This window comes from Neofelis nebulosa, chromosome 10 (assembly GCF_028018385.1).
Source record: "Neofelis nebulosa isolate mNeoNeb1 chromosome 10, mNeoNeb1.pri, whole genome shotgun sequence".
Classification (NCBI taxonomy): Eukaryota; Metazoa; Chordata; class Mammalia; order Carnivora; family Felidae; genus Neofelis; species Neofelis nebulosa.
The window spans coordinates 65,440,693-65,459,876 of record NC_080791.1 but is presented as its reverse complement, the minus strand read 5'-3'; the positions used below and the strand labels follow the sequence as shown (position 1 = coordinate 65,459,876).

The 19,184-nt window shown below is 47.5% G+C and overlaps 1 protein-coding gene across 4 annotated transcripts in view; it reads left to right on the top strand.

Annotated features, from left to right (window-relative positions):
- TRIM66 (tripartite motif containing 66) overlaps positions 1–19,184 on the top strand; it is a 60,517-nt gene that overhangs the window by 15,646 nt on the left and 25,687 nt on the right. For 2 of the 4 annotated variants that reach the window (XM_058688151.1, XM_058688153.1), the window contains 7 exons: positions 10,443–10,546; positions 11,977–12,124; positions 12,993–13,125; positions 13,454–13,570; positions 14,864–14,978; positions 15,531–15,677; positions 17,843–17,960. In XM_058688151.1, coding sequence (XP_058544134.1) covers positions 10,443–10,546; positions 11,977–12,124; positions 12,993–13,125; positions 13,454–13,570; positions 14,864–14,978; positions 15,531–15,677; positions 17,843–17,960 — 882 coding nt within the window. Of the gene's footprint in view, positions 1–3,628; positions 4,401–4,927; positions 4,977–10,442; positions 10,547–11,976; positions 12,125–12,992; positions 13,126–13,453; positions 13,571–14,863; positions 14,979–15,530; positions 15,678–17,842; positions 17,961–19,184 lie in introns of those variants that run through there. The other 2 variants (XM_058688154.1, XM_058688152.1) reach the window with 2 other exon arrangements.

Sequence of the window (19,184 nt, the reverse complement as noted above, 5' to 3'; positions counted from 1 at the left end):
TGAGCAGAACCCTGGTATGGAAGTCATGGCCTTTGGAGCTCAGTCTGGACTCCAGCACTAATTGGGCAATCCCAGGTCTTCTCTGGCTTTCAGGGCTGGACTTGAAGAGCTCTAAGAACACCAAATAATCACGATAGCCTCATGCTTCCCAAAGCTAGTGATGGGTGACAGCACATCCCTTGTAAACTACAGTTGCTGAAAAGGGGAGCAATCTCTGTCCCTTGGTGGGCAGGTCTTGGGACTTTGGGAAGATCCAAAGAGAGGGAACTGATGCAACATGCTACAACCTCAGAGTCAGAGAAGGAAATGATGATCTTAATGAGAGCTCAGCTGGAGGGGCTCTTAATGGCCTGGGGTGAGAGTGGGAGGCAGCAGGGGTGAGATCTCAGCTATAGGAGCCTGGAAGGCAGAGTTGTTTGGCCAGTCCAGGTACTGAACTGTGTCCCCAACCATTGTGGGGTCTGTTTTGGGCAGTGACCCAAGTCTCCTAGGTGGAGGGTAGCCAGCTGAGCTGGGCTGAGCTGAGTGTGCAGCAGGTGCAGAAGCTGGAGCTCCGGAGCCCTATCAGTGGGATGGCTTTTTAGTTCATGAACAGTTTCCTCACCTTAATTGGCTCTCCAGGGCCCTGGAAGTAGCACCAGCACCTCAGAACAGTACCCGTTACTGGGAGAGCAATTCCCTTGGTAATAGGAAGGAGGCAGGCTGTATTCTCGGGGATATGCTGGCTGCTGCCGACACTGCTTGGGAGGATATAGCTAGAGCAGATTTGCTGAGGGAGGGAGTTCAAGGTGGTTGTGATTGATGGATAGGGTCTTGGAGGTGACCCTTGTCTGCTGGAGCTCTCTCATTCAAGGGGACCAGCCATGGTTGACTGCTGTGGAGGCTAAAGAGCAGGAAAGACCCTTGGAGCTTATCTCTAATCCCTCACTGAATAAATGGGGCATCAGGAGTCCAGAAAGCATTAGAATCCTGCTGAATGCCATAGTTGTTACAGAGCCAGAAAGAAAATTCATTTCCTTTGCCTGCCAATCCAGGGTTTGCCCGGGCTTGAGGGCCAGTAGGAACTGCAGACCTAGAGTAGCCTGCTGCCCTTTGTTCTTCCACTGTCTCTCTGTCCAGGCCCAGTTGGAGATGGAGACAGTGGCTTTGCATGGAGTGTCACTGAAGGCCTTGGACTGACTCTTGAGATTTGAAGGGAAGGATATAGAGGTGCCAATCTATCAGATGAGATGAGCCCAGATTCCTCCCACTTGTATCTTCTGCATTCTGTTCTGGGTTCTTTCTTGGCACCGAAAGCTTGTTTCAGTCAGGTGGTCCCCTTGGAGCATGGGCTCTGAAAGCTGTGGACCATCCATCTCCTCAGCCTATCACCTAGCTCTCATGCCCAGTTTCTGACTCTAGCTTAGATCCGCCACCTGGCTGTGCCCCACACTCTCTGGCTGTCCTTGCCTAACCTCACTTTACCTATTGCCTCTGTGCATTATGTTCCTAAATCCTCTAGCCTCAACCCTGACCACTCTCTTCTATTGTGGGCTTGCATTTTGAGCTATCTAAAAGGCTCTCAGTTGCTTACAGTTCAGAACAGAAACTTAGCATGGCCTTCAAGGCTCTTCCCAATCTGACTCCAAGCTAATTTAAAAATTTTTTTTTTTCAACATTTTTTATTTATTTTTTGGGACAGAGAGAGACAGAGCATGAACGGGGGAGGGGCAGAGAGAGAGGGAGACACAGAATCGGAAACAGGCTCCAGGCTCCGAGCCATCAGCCCAGAGCCTGACGCGGGGCTCGAACTCACGGACCGCGAGATCGTGACCTGGCCGAAGTCGGACGCTTAACCGACTGCGCCACCCAGGCGCCCCAAATTTTAGAGCCTCATCTCTGTCACTCCTCCTGCATGAGCCAGCTTTATGAATCTTTCCCCTAGAGGCCTCACATTTTGACATCTGTAATCCTCTGTGTATGATGTTCCCTCCTCCTGAAGTGCCCTTTTCTTGTTAGTAACATCTTACTCCAAACTGAAGGTTGGCTCAAATGTGACCCAGTTATCATAACTTAGAGGACACAGGGTGGAGGTTAACTTGGGAATAAGCAGGACCCCATTACTGGAATTGAGCACTTTGTAAAGGGTGAGGTTAGAACAATTTAATTTAAGTAGCTGTTGCTTTAGGCCAGGGGCCAGCATACTTTTTCTGTAAAGGGCTAGATGGTAAATATATTTGGTTTTGTGGGTCATATAGGCTCTGTTACCGCTACTTAATTCTGCCACTGCAGCACAGACAATATGGGAATGGATGGGCATGACCGTGTTCCAGTAAATTTTTACTTACAAAAACAGGCAACCTGTGGTTTTCTGACCCCTGTTTTAGTCTCTGTCTGGGGAAATTGGATGGATTTGAACCTGTGAGTGACATCAAGTAGGAATATCCGTATAGGAGCCAGGCAGGCCCAGGAAAATATAGAAGGAAATTTCAGGTAGGGAATAGTGTTAGGATGAGGCATGGAGAAAAGGGGAGGAGGCAAAGGAGGGAGTTAATTTTGGCTGCAATATAGGATTGTTTGAAGGAGAGAAGTGAGAACTCTGGAATGGAAATTTGAGGCCACATTATGAAGGGTCTTGACCAATTTAAGCTCTAGGCAGTGGGGAGACACTGGATAGTTTGGTCAATGAATATGATCAAATACGTATTTTTAAAAAGTTATTCTGGTTCAGTGAAAAGAATGATTGGAGGAGACAAGACTGGATGCAGAAAGCCCTGCTAGGAGGCTACTTTAGTTGTCCTGGCCATTGGTTCCAGATTACTCGTCCTCAAATGCCTAAGAATTACTTGGGTTACTCACCAAAAATATAGATTCTTGGTCCCACACCCACATACAAGAGATCTAGATTTGGCAGATTCAGGTTTTCTAACAAACCCTCAAGATTTGTGAATCACTGGTCCAGCAAAGCAGAATGAAGCCTGACCCAGAGAGGCTATGGATACCAGAGAAAGTGGGGCCCACATAAGATGGGATTTGGCAAGTACCCTCTTACTCCCTCTTATCTCTGTTTATGACAGCCCATCCATTTGACCCCTTTTTCTTCACACACCACCACTCCTTCCAACATCTTATTTTGGTTATGCCTTATTGGTTCTCTTTGAAACACTTCTGTCCCTTTCTTTCCATTTCTACCCTTGTTCAGGGTCCCATCAGTGCTAAACTGGACAAGGCTTCTCCCTGTGCCCCATCTCCAGTTCATCAGGATAATCATAAAGCCCAGCTTTGTCACTCTCCAGAGCCTTTGCTTTTAGGATAAAGGTGAAGCTCCTTAGCCTAGCATTCAGGGTCCTTCAGGAGCTTACTCTCCTACCAGTCTTTCCAAGCTTATTCCCTGCCACTTCCCATCTGTGCTTTTAAAATTTTCCTGTGCTCTGTGTTTTTGCAATTATTTTGTGCTTGTAGTCTTGCCTCATCCTAATATCTTTCCTCTAACTCGACCCTGCTTTTCCTTCCCTTTTTTCTCCCTGCTTGTGTTTGACTGTATCTCCCTGGGGGGGTTAGAGTTAGCTGCCAAGGGACACCTCCCAGGACCTTTATGCATCATAAATGTGTGTCTTCCCCTTCTGAAGTCCTAATCCTCCACTTGTGACGGACAATTGGTCACTATGGCAACTGACTGTGACGTCACAGGATAAGGACTTCAGGTGAAGTGGCAGGAGCAGGTGAGTGTGTAGGAGATAGATTTTAATGTCTGTCGAAGGCCTCCCCCCACACCCTCCTTCAGTGCCGGGGGCATGGAGGGATATCTCGGGCTCCTGCTGATTTTTAAAAGGATGCGGTGAGAGTGTGTGCCTGGCATCTGCGTGCTGCAGCAGTGTGGGGCTGACAGAGTGTGTCAACTTGAGCTCTGGTTGTGCAGGCACCGCTGCTGCGTGAGCCTGTTATTCCATTCTGGATTGCTATTTTGATACCCAGATTGCATCATTCTTCCTACGTATAAACAGGGGGTCCCCAGGGCCCTGCAGCTACTCACTTCTCCACCAACACTGTTGTTGTGATGAGCTCTATTTAAATGAGCTGCCGGATCGGGGCAGATTCCAGCCCTACATGAGCACTGTCATTTTGGGGAACATGGAGGGCTGAAGGATTTTTGGATCGAATCCTAAAAGGCTGAGAGTGATGGCCTCCCGAGCTGTGCAGAGGGCGACAGAGCTAGTTCCTGAAAGTTGAAAATCTCGTTTTCTTCCTTCTGAGCTTCTATTCCAAGGCACCCAGAGGATTAGGAAGGAGATGCAGCTAGGAAGAGAGTCGCCTCTTTGAGGTCTCCCTCTTGCTGTTCAGTTTGGGAAATTGCTGCAGAGCCTTCGAGATAAACAGGAACAGGAGGAGTCAACCAACCTTTTCTTGCAGGAGCATCTCAGGTGAGCTGGAGAAATGCAGCCCTGGCTGAGGATGTATCAGAGAAAGGAGAGGACCCAGGGTGTTCCCCTTCCCCTACCCAGTGCCCATTTCCCCAAGGGTTAGGCCCTGCAGCCCAGCTGGCTGCAGCACGCAGGGTGGGTGTTCCTGGGCACTTGGTAAACACTGTCCTCTGGGACCTGTGGTGGTCTCACCTGTCGCTCTTCTGACTTCTCTCCCAGGTGTTGCTCTAATCACAGGGCAACAGAGCCTCAGGTAAGCCTGCTGGCAGCCAGGAGCAGGAGCAGCAGTTACCTTAAGATTTGTCTTTCTAGCAGGGACTGGGCATCTTGGGAATGGGTGCAATGTATTTCTAGAGGGGGTTGCTGCTTTGAGTTATGGGCTGGAGGAAGGCTGCTGGGGCTTGTGTTGTGGGGGGCTTAGCTGATGCCTTGTACCCTGGGGCTCCCCTCGGGTGGGAGGGCAGGAGTGAGGATGGCCAACATGCCAGAGGATACTACCACAGAGTAGTTTTTCTCTCCTTGCCTAGTGATTGGCAGAGGCTTATGGAGTAGAATGTCTTACTTGTGGATACAGAGGTAGGTAATCAAGGACTGCCCAGTGGTTCAAGGCAGCGCCTACATTTTACAAGGGCTCTGTGGTTTTCAGGTAAGTCCCTCCCTCTCTCTGGCCTCCATGTCACCATCTGTATGGTGAGGGAATTGGCTACTTGAACAGCGCAGAGCTAGGTCTGTCCAGCTTTGGTTCTACAGGTGAGAACTGGCAGGGGAGCATCAGGCTGCCTCAGAGGATGTCACTGCTCTGTTAGGAGTCCGAGCTTGGGCTCCAGCTGTAAAGTTCCTTGGAGCCCTGGACAAAAGCTGTAGAATGAAGGGCTTCTTAACCCTCGGTGAGTTTCTTGGCACCAGGCTCAGGCTTTTGTGACGGGGGTTTTTGTGCCCCTACCTGGTGGGCTGAGCTGACCCAATGCTAGCTTTCTTGAGACCTCCCTGGGATATCTCTCCCACCATAACCCCCTGGTGCTCAGGTTGCCTTGGCCCTGCTGTTCACGTCTGAAGGGTGGACTACCCAGTCTTGACTCCTGTCCCTTGCTGCCTCACTCAGTCCGGAGCACAGCGCACCCTAGGCCCCAGCAGCCATGCTTGTAGTGCCAAAGCTCAGGCAGCACCCTAAGTCTGCTTCTGGGTCCTTCAGTGGAGCTGGGATTTGGGGGGGGGCAGGAGGTGTCTTCCAGCTCACTGCTTGTCCCCAGGGTACCCACATATCAGGACACCTGCTGTTTGGTGGGAATGTGCCCTTTTCTCTTCCTTGCCAGAGGGGAAATACATCACTTCCATGTTCAAAATGTTTCCTAACTTTGTGGAGCCTCTTTAAAACTGGCCGATCCTGCCTTCCTCAGCTGCATGGTGTGGGGAAAGAGCTATCAAGACTTAGGCACAGGGGCAGGAGAGGCTCTCTCTAAGGTGTTGGTTCTCAAACATGGTTGTATGTTGTAATCACCTGGGGAATTTTAACAAATATTTATGCCTGGATTCCACCTCCTAAAACTCTGATTTAATTGATATGGAATGGACATCAGGATGTTTAAAGTGCCCCACAGGATTCAAATATGTAACAAAGTTCGAGAACCACTGGTTCTATAATATGAAACTGTCCCCAGATTTATTACCACGCAGAAAAACTCTTCCTCGCCTGCCTTTTCTCAAGGAGTCTATTTTATAAAACTTTAAACACAGATGGGGCTGGCTTCCCAGCTCCTTCCTTCTGGATTCCCATAATCCAAAGCTGGGTCCAGGTCATAATTAGAGTCTGATCATTATTATGGCATGTTTTACTTATAATAAAATTATCTAATTAAAATAAAATTACCTTGTTTACATTTGAATTAGAGAGATATAGCATAATGGAAAGGGGTGGATTTTAATTTTTTTAATGTTTGTTTATTTTTGAGAAAGGGAGACAGAGTGCAATCAGGGAGGGGCAGAGAGAGAGGGAGACATAAAATCTGAAGCAGGCTCCAGGCTCTGAGCTGTCAGCACAGAGCCAGATGCGGGGCTCAAACTCATGGACCGCGAGATCATGACCTGAGCCAAAGTTGGATGCTTTACTGACTGAGCCATCCAGGTGCTCTGGAAAGGGGTGGATTTTAGAGGCAGGGAGACTTGATTTCCAATCATGGCTCTGCTCCTGTTTCATATGATCTTTGCCAGATGACAACTTCTTAGAGCCTCAGTCTCCCCAGCTATGAAATGGGGATAATGTCTGCCTCTCAGAGGTGGTTTGATGATTAAATGAGATAACATGCATAAAGTGTCTCGTGCAGGGAGTGGTCGTAAAAGAATGATCCACCCCAGGGACGGAGTGCTCATTCTTATGACAGGTGGACTGAACACCTTCAGCTTTCAGAACTTCTCTCCCAGGCTCATAGTTCCCCAGAAGAACCTCTGGGGCCTGTGACTTCTTCATTCGGGAGGCAGGAACCCCACTTCCTCTAGGGATGGTGGTGTGTGGCCTTTGGGCCCTGGCTCTGCATTGCTCAGAATTGATGTTTCTGTGTATGAAATAAAAGCTTAAGGCTTGAATAATCCTGATAGAAAAAAAGAAACATATCTAAATATTTTGTGCAATATGTGATTTAAATATGTATTGATGACTAAATATTAAACATTAAATGTTAAATATTATAAGCAGATGTTTGGTTATTTTGCATATACATCTGTAGCCCTAGGGGTTCATGTATTATAGTTGTCTAAAATAAAACTTTATTTTGGGATTCGCACTGAAGAATGGGGAACCCCCTTGAAACAAAAGCTCAAGGTTAGCACAGCTTGATGGGGGCTAGGGGCCTTCTGAAGGAAGATAAGAATTTCTGGACAAAGATGTCATGACCCAAAGAGAGCACATGTCCTCTGTGTCCACTCTGGGCCCCACAGCCTCCCTGGGGCCTGCTTGTACCAATGCCGTGGTGGTATTCCATCTCTGCTGTCTGCCACGGCAGCCCCTTGTCAGATGGGATGACTTTTAGATGTAGGCCTCCCCTAAACCATAAGCCTGTCCCCTGACTTGCTGACAAAGACGATCAGCAGGTCACTGTTTGGCTATCTGTCCCATCCAGTCTTGCCCAGGGGAATATTTCTGGAGCTTGGGTACATTAGGCAGAGGAAGCGGGTTGGATAATCCACACTTCCCTGCTGTTCCTGTTCCCCTCATATTAAGGATGTAGACAATAAGGTTCAGGGGAAAGAGGTCACTTACCTAAGGTTACACAGATAGTGCCAGCCCTAGATCTGGAACCCACATCTCCCAATTCACAGTCTTTCACAGCTCTAGATCAGACCTGATTCCTTTATCATCCTGGCTGGCTTTTTTCTCATCACCCTGAAAACCTCCAGATGGCTTCTTACTACTTTCAGTGGCTGTGAGTGCAAGGAATGCACATGGGATACCCAAACCCCAAAGAAATATAATTGTCCAATCTGCTAAAAATTATGCAATATCTTTTAGTGCCAATTGTGGATTATTTTTGTATGCAGACATATGAACAGATAGTTAAAATGCAATGTGATATTTGTCATACTAGAAGGATGTTCAGGGTGCTGTGGGAACCCAGAAGAGGGAATAATTAACTCATCCTGAGGGAAATCAACCCTGCTTCTTAAAGGCAGAACATTTGAACAGGTTTGAAAGGATGAATAGGAGTTTATTTGAAAAGGAGGGGAGCAAGAAAGAGTATTTCAGGGAGAGGGAACAGCACTCTCATAAACAGAGTTTTGACAATCTGAAGACAGCAGAGATATTTGCCCCAGCAACGACACAGGGTGTGAGGCAGGTGAAGCTGAAGATAAGATTAGAGTGAAGTAAGGCCATCTTGAGCACCAAGATGAGGATTTTGGCATTTATGGCCAGGGGCAGTAGAGGATGTGCTATGAGGCCTTGTCTGATCTATTCAGTTGTTTCTCTCTTTTTTCCTTGATGCTAATGAGATTAATGTTTGGGCATCTGTTACCAGGGGGTTAGAAGCCTTGTGGAAATTAGTTTCAACATTTAGAGCAGTGTTTCTGACCTGTGGGTAGATAAGGGGAGTTTCTTCAGGGTGAGCCAAATGGAAGAGAGGGACAGTCACCCAATTCCCCTGGATGATGACACCTATGAAGAGCATTCTTTGCCTCTGGCCCCTGTTCCTGACAGGCAGGAGAATGTCTTAGGAATTGCAGATCCATGGCTCTGTGAGGGGTGTGTGTGTGTGTGGGGGGGGGGGGTGTCTCTTCAGTGGGGGGAAGGGGAGGACAAGTATTGAATTATTACTTTGCATGATTTGGTGGATTTTGGTTTTTCCAGGATAGATCAGTTAGCTTTTGCTCCATTATAAGACACTCAAGACTTGGTAGTTTAAAAATACTGATTGTATAGGTCAGTAGTTTGGGCTGGGACTCTCTGGCTGGTTCTTTGGGGCTTGGCTGGGCTTGGCTAGGCTCAACTGTGCTCACTCCTTTGTCTGTATTCAGCCAGTGAGTCATTTGGGGCTAACTGGTTTATGACGGCTTCAAGTGAGCACTAGAGAGAACCAAGGCCTCTGTCTGCGTAGTCTTTCATCCAGCAATCTAACCTGGGGTTGTTCAGGTGGAAGTCTTAGAGTTCTGAGGGCAGAGCTAAATCATACAAAGCCACTTGAGGCCTAGGCTTAGAACTGGTTCAGCATCACTTTTGTGGCTTTCTTTTGGCCAGAGTACATGATGAAGGTGGCCTAGCTTCAAAGGGTGGAGAATAGACTCCATGCTAGAGCATGGATGCAGGGGGTTGTGGGGGTGGGGGGAGAATTTATGGTTATTTTTTCACTCTACCTCTCAGACTATTTGACTTCCATCACTTGGGAGAGTTGATAATTGAGGTCATTGCCTTGCCATAAATGGGATATGAGAAATGTTTTGATTTCAAAGTCAACGTTTGTGGAGGATCAGGTGCTTTCTCAAGTATTATTTAATTTAAACCTTGCAACTCTTATTTTCCCTTCCTATTTCACACGTGAAGAAACAGGACCCCTGAAGAGCTAAGTGAGGTTAAGTGACTTGCCCAACCAAGGTCACTGGGTGGTAAATCTTGTGTTTAGACGTAAGTTTGTCTAACTGCAGGTCTAGAGCAACTGCCATTGTATCATTTCGATGATATGAGGCAGAAAATACTATGGTGGTACCGCTGCATTCTCTGTCATAGCCACCCCTTTCCAGGTGGCCCTCATGCCTGGGCACAGGCACCTGGCCCTCCCCAGGAGCCGCATTTCCTTGCACCCAGTGAGCTTCCTGCTTTTGAGGTGGGCCCAAAGAGCACTCTAGTCTCCAGGGTGGCAGTCTATGTTGCTTATGTAGTTCGGGAACCCCGTATACTGAGGAAAGTGTTGGAGATGTTTACATTTCCCTGGGGAGAGGGGATAGGGCAAAATGTTCGTGTACCCAGGTGAAACATACGTCTGTGTAGGGCGTGCAATATGGACTAGGTGGGGAAGGCCCACAAAATCTCTGTGAGCCCCATGGGCAGACTGATTGGTATTGGCAGTAAGAAGAGAAAAATATCTGCTAGATGAGCAGACAGGGAGGCCTTGCTTTCTGTGGGAAGAGCTTTCTAGAAGCTCTGGCTTTGAGATCTTTATAGTAGTTCTGCTCTGTGGTAACCTTAGTGGCTGGATCTGTGTCCTGGGATAAACTGACCCCCTGGAACTTAGCCAATAATGGGAGGTTGGGTCTCAGAGCTGGGAAATGAGGAGTGGGAGCAGCAAGAAGGCACCCAGTTATCAGAAGCAGAACAGGTAGCATGGCTTGTGAGGAAGTCAGGAAGGTGGATGTGAGGAGGTCTGTAGGGCTGGCCCCTAAAGGAGTGGTCATGTCCAGAGTACCTAGATGGTAAGTGCAGACTATGACATCAAACACAGATCATTTTGGCGCGAGGGGTTTTGACACATGCCTTGGTGTTGTGTAGTAGAAAGCCTGTGTCTAGGCCTTATGTATAATCTGCCATGTTTCCCTGACTCTGCTTTTTTGCCCCCTTCTCAGAGCTCATCTCCTGTCCTGGGTGTAAGCAAGTGGACCTCACCAGGGATGTAACTGAGCGTTTTTTTCTGCAGTGCTTTTCTACTGGGCAATCCAAGATGGCCAGGGTAAGTCAGGACAAGAAAACAACTGATCCTTTTCAGAAATCTGTGGGGCCCCTGTCCGTAAGTTCATCTATTCACCCATCACTTCATCTGACTTGTTACCCCTCCATCAATTTGCCTAATCTTCCTCCCTCCCTTCCTTCCTTCCATCCATCCATCCATCCATCCATCCATCCATCCATCCCTCCATCTAAAGAGAATTAAAATATTCGAGTTGGGGGAAGTAAAATGGGGCTATTTTTCTCTCTCTTACAGCTCTGACTGAAAAATATTAGTACTGATCTTTTATTTCCTTTTTTCTTCCCCTCAGTTGAAACTTATACACCAGCTAAATGGGTTAATCAATCTTGCCTATATTTAGCAACTAATACCTCTTTTTCTGAGTTTCTGCAATTTTACATCACTTACTGCCTGGCACTTACTGTTCCTTTCTCCTCTGGGGTATTCCTGGCACTACATTTTCTTCATTTGCCAGTGTACTTACTTGATCCTGTATTGAATTTTTAGTGAATGTCTGACATGTGCCAGGCCCTATGCTGGGTGCTAGGGAGACAAACATCCATGTTCTCTACTCTCAAGGAATTCATAGTTTAATGAGTAACACTTGTATTTCTCTTCTTTTTTTCCCCCCTTCCCCCTGTGGGTTTGTCAGAGGGCAGTATGGGTACAAAGCTGTCAGAATACATATTATTTTGATGGCCTATATTATCCAGGCACAGACAGGCTACTTTTTTACAAATCTTTTTTACACATGTTTTTACATTACCCTGCCAGATATTTGCTGACCAAATCAATGAACCTTTGGGCTAGGAGAGGACTAGGTTCTCTTGGGTCCAGCAAGCCCCAGTTGTGGAAACACAGCTCTGAGGGTTGGTCTGTATTTGTTCTTTCTTGGCTGTATATGATCGATTGTCTTTCTGTGTACTCCCACATCTGTGGCTTCTCCCTTTTTGCAGGCATGCTGAACTTCCCCGCTTTTGCCTGTATTCTCCCATTTTACTCCCCTGCATGCTTGGGAAACTTCTACCTGTCATTCCATATCCAATCAGAAGTCACTTCCTCATGAAATATTTCTTGGCAACTCCTAGACTGAGCTCCTGGAAACCTCCCTGTGCTTCCTTAACACTGGCTGTGTGCTTTTTTCACAGCATCATCCATTAACCGTCTGCCATGCCCTGCAGGCTATGTCGCCTTGGAAGTAGATCTTTGCCTTCTCCTCATCTTCAGCTTGAGACTTGGGGGAATAGTCCCTGTGGCCACTATTCTTTTAGTCACAAAGGATGATTTCCTTCACAAGCCACCACTGTCACTCCTAGGTGGCTTTCCAAAACTGACTGCCCTATCAGTAGAATAGCCCTACAGGCCCCCAGTCCCTCATGGAGGCAGGCCCAATTGAGGATGCTGTCAGTAACTCCAGACCTCTCTGCTTCCAGAACTGCTCCGAGTGCAAGGAGAAGAGGGCAGCACACATCCTCTGCACCTACTGCAACCGCTGGCTGTGCAGCTCCTGCACAGAGGAGCACCGGCACGGCCCAGCCCCCGGGGGCCCGCTCTTTCCCCGGGCCCAGAAGGGCCCGCCAGGTATCTCTCCCTGCTTCCCCCACTGGCTCACGTACCCTTAAGCAGTTCTGGCCCCTAAAACCTCTGGAGAGTGGCTCTCTGACCTTGTCTCCCTACTGGGGTGAAGGTAAAGGTGGTCTTAGAGCCTTTCCCAAAAGAAAAATGTCTCCTCCAGAGTCACAGCCATAGTGCAAGTTCATGGCTAGGCTCTCCTTTGTTGGGGGTGGGAGGGGTGAGTGTGGGTGAGACGTGCAGGGAAGAGTAGTCTTGAATTATTGTGAGCGCTAGCCGAGTTCCCTACTTTCATCTCTAAGTAGAACAATCATGCCTCACTTCTATTTAGTTACTTGCATAATTAAACAGCCTGGATCAGGGCTTGTCCATTGGTCCATTCATTGCCACTTGTTTTCAATGACAGTCTCCTTGACAGTATTTGCCCAAGGTCCTTGAACTGTAGGAAGGGTTTTACTTTAGTTACACCCACATGAACCAGAGTTAATGGTCTGTGACCTGGCCTATAGCCCCCGCAGCAGCACCCTGGTTAATGAAGAGCTTTAGGTTGAATTTTAGAGGATCCATTACTCTGCAGAAGGTCCATGTGCTGCAGTAGCAGGCCCCTTCCTCAGCCTCTGGCAGGTGGTGAGATACCTGGGGCTGGATGGTGTGTGATTTCTGGACAGCTGGGCAAATCCAGCTGGGCTAAGCTCACATTCTTCCTTGTGCTCCTGGAACCTCACTGGCCCAGAGAGAGGCCTCTCCTGTCTTCACCACCTTTCCTCCAGGTTCTGTGTCTCCCCTGTGTCCATTGAGGGCTGAGGGCTGCTCAGTGGAGCTTAACTGAGAGTCTTCCTGAGCAAGAGAAGTCCACTCTCTCTGTCTTCTCTGGCAGGAGTGACTGGTGGTTCTGGGGACTTCGCCTTGTACTGTCCTCTACACACACAAGAAGTGCTCAAGCTATTCTGTGAGACTTGTGATGTTCTAACATGCCATAGCTGCCTCATGGTGGAACACAAAGAACATAGGTAGGGATGGCTGGCTGCTCAAAGGGGGCCTGGGAGGGTTCTGGACTCTGCTTTGCTGGTGCTGGCCTCCCAATGCATCAAAATCCTCTCTCTGCCTACGCCAATCTGGAGCCCTGAGGCTGGAGTTTTTCTCTGCTCTTGCCGTGGGGCTTCTCTGGAGAAGACCTGAAGGGTTAAGACTCTGCACTATATCTGACTTTCCCTAGATGTAATAATCCCAACTTCCATGGGCCTGGCTGAGACAATACATGGTGGGGGTTCTTGCTTGACTGGCATGCTCAGAAGAATACTCGGATCTCCTCAGCTTTTTCTCTGCCTCCTTCTTTAGGTGTAGACATCTTGAAGAAGTTTTGCAAAACCAGAGGATGCTTCTGGAAAGTGTGACTACACAGGTGGCTCATAAGAAATCTAATCTACAGACCTCTGCAAAGCAAATTGAGGACAGGTAACACAGACTAGCCCCTTGCCAATTCTGGAAATGCTCTGTTTCTTGACATCCTGGATGTTGATATCAGGCTATCAGATGTAGTGCTTATGAAGAATACATGAGGTTAAGCAGATGTGGGCATGTGTCCCAGAAGGCATATGTCCTGGAACTTAGAGGTCTCAGGGCCAGTGAAAGGGCTTTGGGCCATCACTTGGTAAATGGGACCAAGCTAGGTCAGGGTGATCCGTGTGAGTTTGAGCCTAGGCACATGCCTCCTGAATGTGGCCCATGACAGACATAGCCAGGGTAGGTACTTGAGAATGAGGGCACGAAGCAGATTCTGGGTTTATCATGAGGGTGCAGTAACTCAGTGGAAATCTACCCTTTATCATCCCTTTCCCAGTGTCTTCCATATACATCTACAAATGATATAGAACCATTAATATTTAATGTAGGAAGAGGAATTAGTAGACACTAAGAGCTCATCATGTGGCAGGCACTGGGTTGGACATCGTGCATGCATTATTTTGTTCAATTCTTACAATTCTTAGAGTTGGATTAGCTCCATTGTACTAATGAGAAGACTGAGGTTCAGAGAGGTTAGGTGACTTGTCTGAGATCACACAGCTAGTCAGTGAGCTAGATTTGGAAGCTAGGTATGTGTGACTCCAAAGCCCGTGTTTTTTTTTTAAAAAACAACTTTATTGAGGTATAGTTTATATACCATAAAATTGTTCTTTTAAAATGTACAATTCAGTGGTTTTCAGTATATTCCAAGTTGTGTAAATCATTGTTACCATCTACTTTTAGAACATTTTATCACTCCCCAAAGAAACCCAGTACACATTATTAGTAGTTACTCTCCATTCCCCTCAACATCCCTAGCCCTTGGCAACCACTAGTCTTCTTTCTGTCCTTGCCCATGCTCTTTTTACTGCATGGTATTGTTTAGTGGAGCATCCACCTTTTTAAGACAACAGATTACACGATGTCATACTCATACTCACTCTTTCTGTCCTGTCTCCATTGCTGTGTAACTAGTGAGCTGCTGGGTTGACCTGAGTGTGGACCTGATATTTACCTAGAGAAAACCTGGTTGAACTTTGGGCCATTGGCCCACTTAGATCAAGTGGGCTGCATGTGCAAAGGGTAGGGTGGTGGAGGAGGGTTCTTATTTCTTTATATTTGGTGCCTGCTGGGCCCTGATCTACATAGGCAGCCTCTAAGTTGTTGGCTGTTTTGTTTGTTATCTCTAGGTCATCATGGGCCTGGAGGAGGGGCTCATCATGCTATGTCCCATTCTATTTATAGGATTTTTGAAGTGAAGCATCAACACAGGAAGGTGGAAAACCAGATCAAAATGGCCAAGATGGTTTTGATGAATGAGCTGAACAAACAGGCCAATGGGCTCATAGAGGAGTTGGAGGTATATGTGGACAGATGGATCAGATGGCTGGGTTGGCGATCTCCCTGGGTCAGAAACCAGGCACATATCAAGCTAGTCCCAGGGCTTAGAGCCCCCTTGGCTGGAATTCAGATATGCAGTTTCCATAGCTTTCTGCTGTTCTCTATGTCTTAAAATGTCCAGTCTAATTTGGGGAGGATGGCTCATTAGGGGCTGGAAAATCAGTTCAAACTCCCATCAATGCTATAAGGCTTTAAGTCATCTGCCTTCCTGGTCTATACACGCTTATCGCCTTGGAAGAGAGGATCATGAAACAAGTTATGCCCAAGAGATGTAGGCATTTGTTCATGTCCTCGTTCATTTATCACCCATTTCATATTTGCACTATAAAATCCACCCACCTTCCTCCCTCCCTTCCTGTGTCCCTCTGTCCTACTGTTGTCCTCTCAGGGGCACAGTCTCATCTGACCCTGTCAGGGTCACACCGATCCACAGGCCACCAGACTCCCCAAACAGGGGGACTGAAGTCCAAGAACAGGATCAGGGACTCTGTCTTTGTCCATACATATGCAGGGCATTACTAATGAGAGAAAGCGGAAGCTGGAGCAACAGCTACAGAGCATCATGGTTCTCAACCGCCAGTTTGAACATGTGCAGAACTTCATCAATTGGGCTGTCTGCAGCAAAACCAGTGTCCCTTTCCTGTTCAGCAAAGAGCTGGTAAGAGCTCCAACTCATCAATCACTGCCTTTGGGCTAGTAAGTGAATAAGCATCTTTTTACCAAACCCCACAGTGCCAAGGTGCTAAAATGGTCTTGCTTTCCTCCAGACAACTCAGGTGGGAAATTCTGGAGTCCTGTGTTAGGTCATGGATTGAGACATGAGCCCGGACACCAGCAGTGTTCTGGGCATCCCGTAGACAATTGTTTGGGTTTAAATGGGGGCTAAGACGAAAGGAGCATCGAGGATGATACTGAAGTATTGGGCTTGTGAGGATGGTGAAGACCAGAAGAAGGAGAAAGAATTTTGAAAGAAGTTGGTGGGGTTTATATTTGTATATGTTGAATCTAAGGTGCCTGCAGGGCATCTCAAAGATGTCCAAAATCTGTTTTGCTTGACGGGTCTGGAAGTCAGAAGAAAAATCAGGGTTGGGGCTAGAGATGTAGGAGTAACTGGGATCTTGGTGGTATCACCTCGGAAGAGTGTGTGAAGGAAGAGGACAAGAAATCTGGAACCCAGGGCAATACTATCATTTTCAGCATAGACAAAGGAAGAAGAGTAAAGGACGGTGAGAAGAAATAGTCATAGATGGCATGAAAAATAGGAGGGTGTGGTGCACATAAATGAACAGTTTCACATTTCAAGTCGTCCACATTATTGTCGCTACCTAGGTGAAAGAGGAGTAGTGAAGAGAAGCCTTGAGATTTGGGAATCAGGAGGTCCCTGGTGATCTCCTGAAAGAAATTCCAGCAAAACAGGAGGGTGAAAAGCTAGACTGAGGGGCCTTAGGGGAGGTGGGGAGGAATTAGAAACAAGTGAAAAGAGGGGAAATAAGGTAGCTTGAGAAGGGGATGGGTTTGGAGGATTGATTTTTTTTTTTTTAAATGTGGAAGGCATTTGTGCAAGTTTCTTTGGGAGAAGAGGTTGATGATTGAGAAAGGAGACGTGTGGTGGAGTGAGCATCCTGAGAAGGCAGGAAGAAATAGGACCTAGAGTGAACCAGTGGACCCTAAATGGAAGGGGCACCCCTCTGAGAAGGAAGAACAGGAAGGTCTCAGTATACTGTAGTTAAGGTTGGAGGTACATATGGTACCAGTTTGGGGAAGTTTGTCTTTTGTGTCTCTTGTCCTTTCTGAAGTAGGGGGTGATAATAGGAGAATTAGGCACTGGGTAAGTAGAATTGAGGAGAGAAGTGTGGACTTTAGATAGTCATCGAGGACAGTGGAAGAGGAAGCCAACAAGAAAAGAAGTGATAAGAAAAAGGACTATAGGGTGCCCCCGAGGTTAGTGATCACTGAAGTGGCCCCAGATAACATGGCTTTGGGATGTCTGAATCGACGTAAGGCTAATAGACTGTGGTGATGCAGAGGGAGTTAAGCGCTAGTGATACTGTTACTGAAAATGATGGGAAGCTGGAATGGCCCTAGGGACCAATGGCACAGGGCTTGGGGAGTTCGGTAAGGTTGAGGAGCAAGCATGCTCAGAAAGAGTGAGAGCTAGTTAAAGCAGGGGCCAGTTGCTAGAGATGAAGGTCTCTAGAAGATGAAAAGGTCTGGGTGAGGTGGCTGACCTGAAAAGAGGGGTGAAGGTGATTGACACGAAAGAGAGGAAGGAAGAGGCCAAGACGCTGACTGAGGCATTGGTTAACTAGATGATGGCAAGGGTGAGTTGGACGCTTGCCAAAATCCTGGATAAATGGAAAAGTTCATGATAGGGGATAGATGGAAGGGATGAGGGAGGAAGAGGGCAGTTGTTAGGATGGGGTGTTACATATGGATGGAAGGACAGCAGTGGGAGCTCAGAGAATGTCTGCCTTTGTAGGCTTTCAAATCAAGGTTATGGAAGAATGAATGCAACTCTTGAGAGGGCTGCCAGGCAGGTGATGTCTGAGGGAGAATTATAGACCATTCAAGGCCTGAAAGATAAAAGTATAGGGGATCAGGAAACCTGGATAAGAGGAAGGGGATGAGCTGGTAGGGGCAGGGAGGGGACAAGGTCAGGGGAAGGGATGTGAAGATACCAACGTGCAAGGAAATGAGCGTATGGGGGACCTGAGGCTAAAGACCTATGGCTTTGAGCCCTTCACCCTGTCAAAGAGTGAGGGAGAGGGAGTTGTCATTCAGGTGCAAGATGCCCAAAGAAATGACCTTTGGCTCTGTTGTCAGATTGTGTTTCAGATGCAGCGATTGCTGGAGACAAACTGTAACACAGATCCTGGCTCCCCTTGGAGTATCAGATTCACCTGGGAGCCTAACTTCTGGACCAAGCAACTGGCTTCCCTTGGTGAGTCAGGGCCCACCCTGTGGGCTTTTACATAATTGCTAACAATGAATAGAGAGCATCTTCTTAGCTTACTGGGTAGGTTAGCCTAATGCCAAGAGAAGGCACTCCCTGAGACTGCCAGTGGTCATGGAGTCACTCAGCAGACCATTTTGTGTGTGCAGGAGTGAGGTGGGGTTGAGGAGGGGGACAACTTAAATAGCAATGGCAATGCAGGACTTTTGTAACAGGACCAGTTGAAATCTGAGGTTTCCATTCTGCATGAATGTCCCTGTTACCTTGGTTTCATTGCTAGAGGAAACAAGACAGTGGCTCTGCTCTTCAGACTGCTGTATGGCAGTTCAGGTGAACCTCTGTCTCTGTGGCCATACAAGGGTATTCGTGTGCGTAGGCACAAAATGGGTATCAGCAACAAGGTGAGGGAAGGAGGGAGGGAGAGGGGTAGTGTCCACACACCTCCTTTGGAGTCAAGATGGAAACAGATAATCCATGGCCCTCCCTGCTGCAGTGATTTTCTGGCATTGAGTCTTTAGACAGAATGTAGACAACCTGAGGTTGTACCTGTGTTGATGGCCCAATGGTAGGTTTGTTAAGCTAACGGCCAACTGCTGCCTTCATCTGGGTTGTTAACCTCTATGGAAGGTTTTTGAACTTGACAGAGAGAAGCATAATATTTAGATTTATTCTTTGCTTCCCTCTCCACTTTGATTTAATTCAGCAGACCTTTGGCAGGCCCTTGCTGTGGGCCAGCACCCCATGCTGGGTGCTGAGGGATCAGAGATGAATAGAACACACCTCTGGCTCTCAAGTTGTTGGGTCTTCCCTAAGCAAGCCTCATCAAAACAATGAGGCGAGGAAGCCACGAGATTGAGCTAGGCATATATACTGTCTACTAATACACGAAGCCTTGGGACCTCGGGACAGTGCTTGTGTCTGCTACTGACCTGGTGTTGGAGCTCTCCGACTCTGTCCATCCTACTTGCCCAAAACACAGCCTCCCAGACCTATATTTGGAGACTTATTCATTTGTCCCAGGGTCAATTCTCTCTCCTTTGCTACTCTCCAGCATACTACCTCCCCATCCCCAATGTTGACTTTTTTTTTTTTTTTTTTTGGTCTGAGCCTGTGTTAAAAAGGAGTGGGTGCTATTTGAAGGAGTCCATGGTTTCTGTAGCGGGATACAAACAGAGGGAGGACTGAGCATCTGGTAAAAGCTGAGCTAATGTC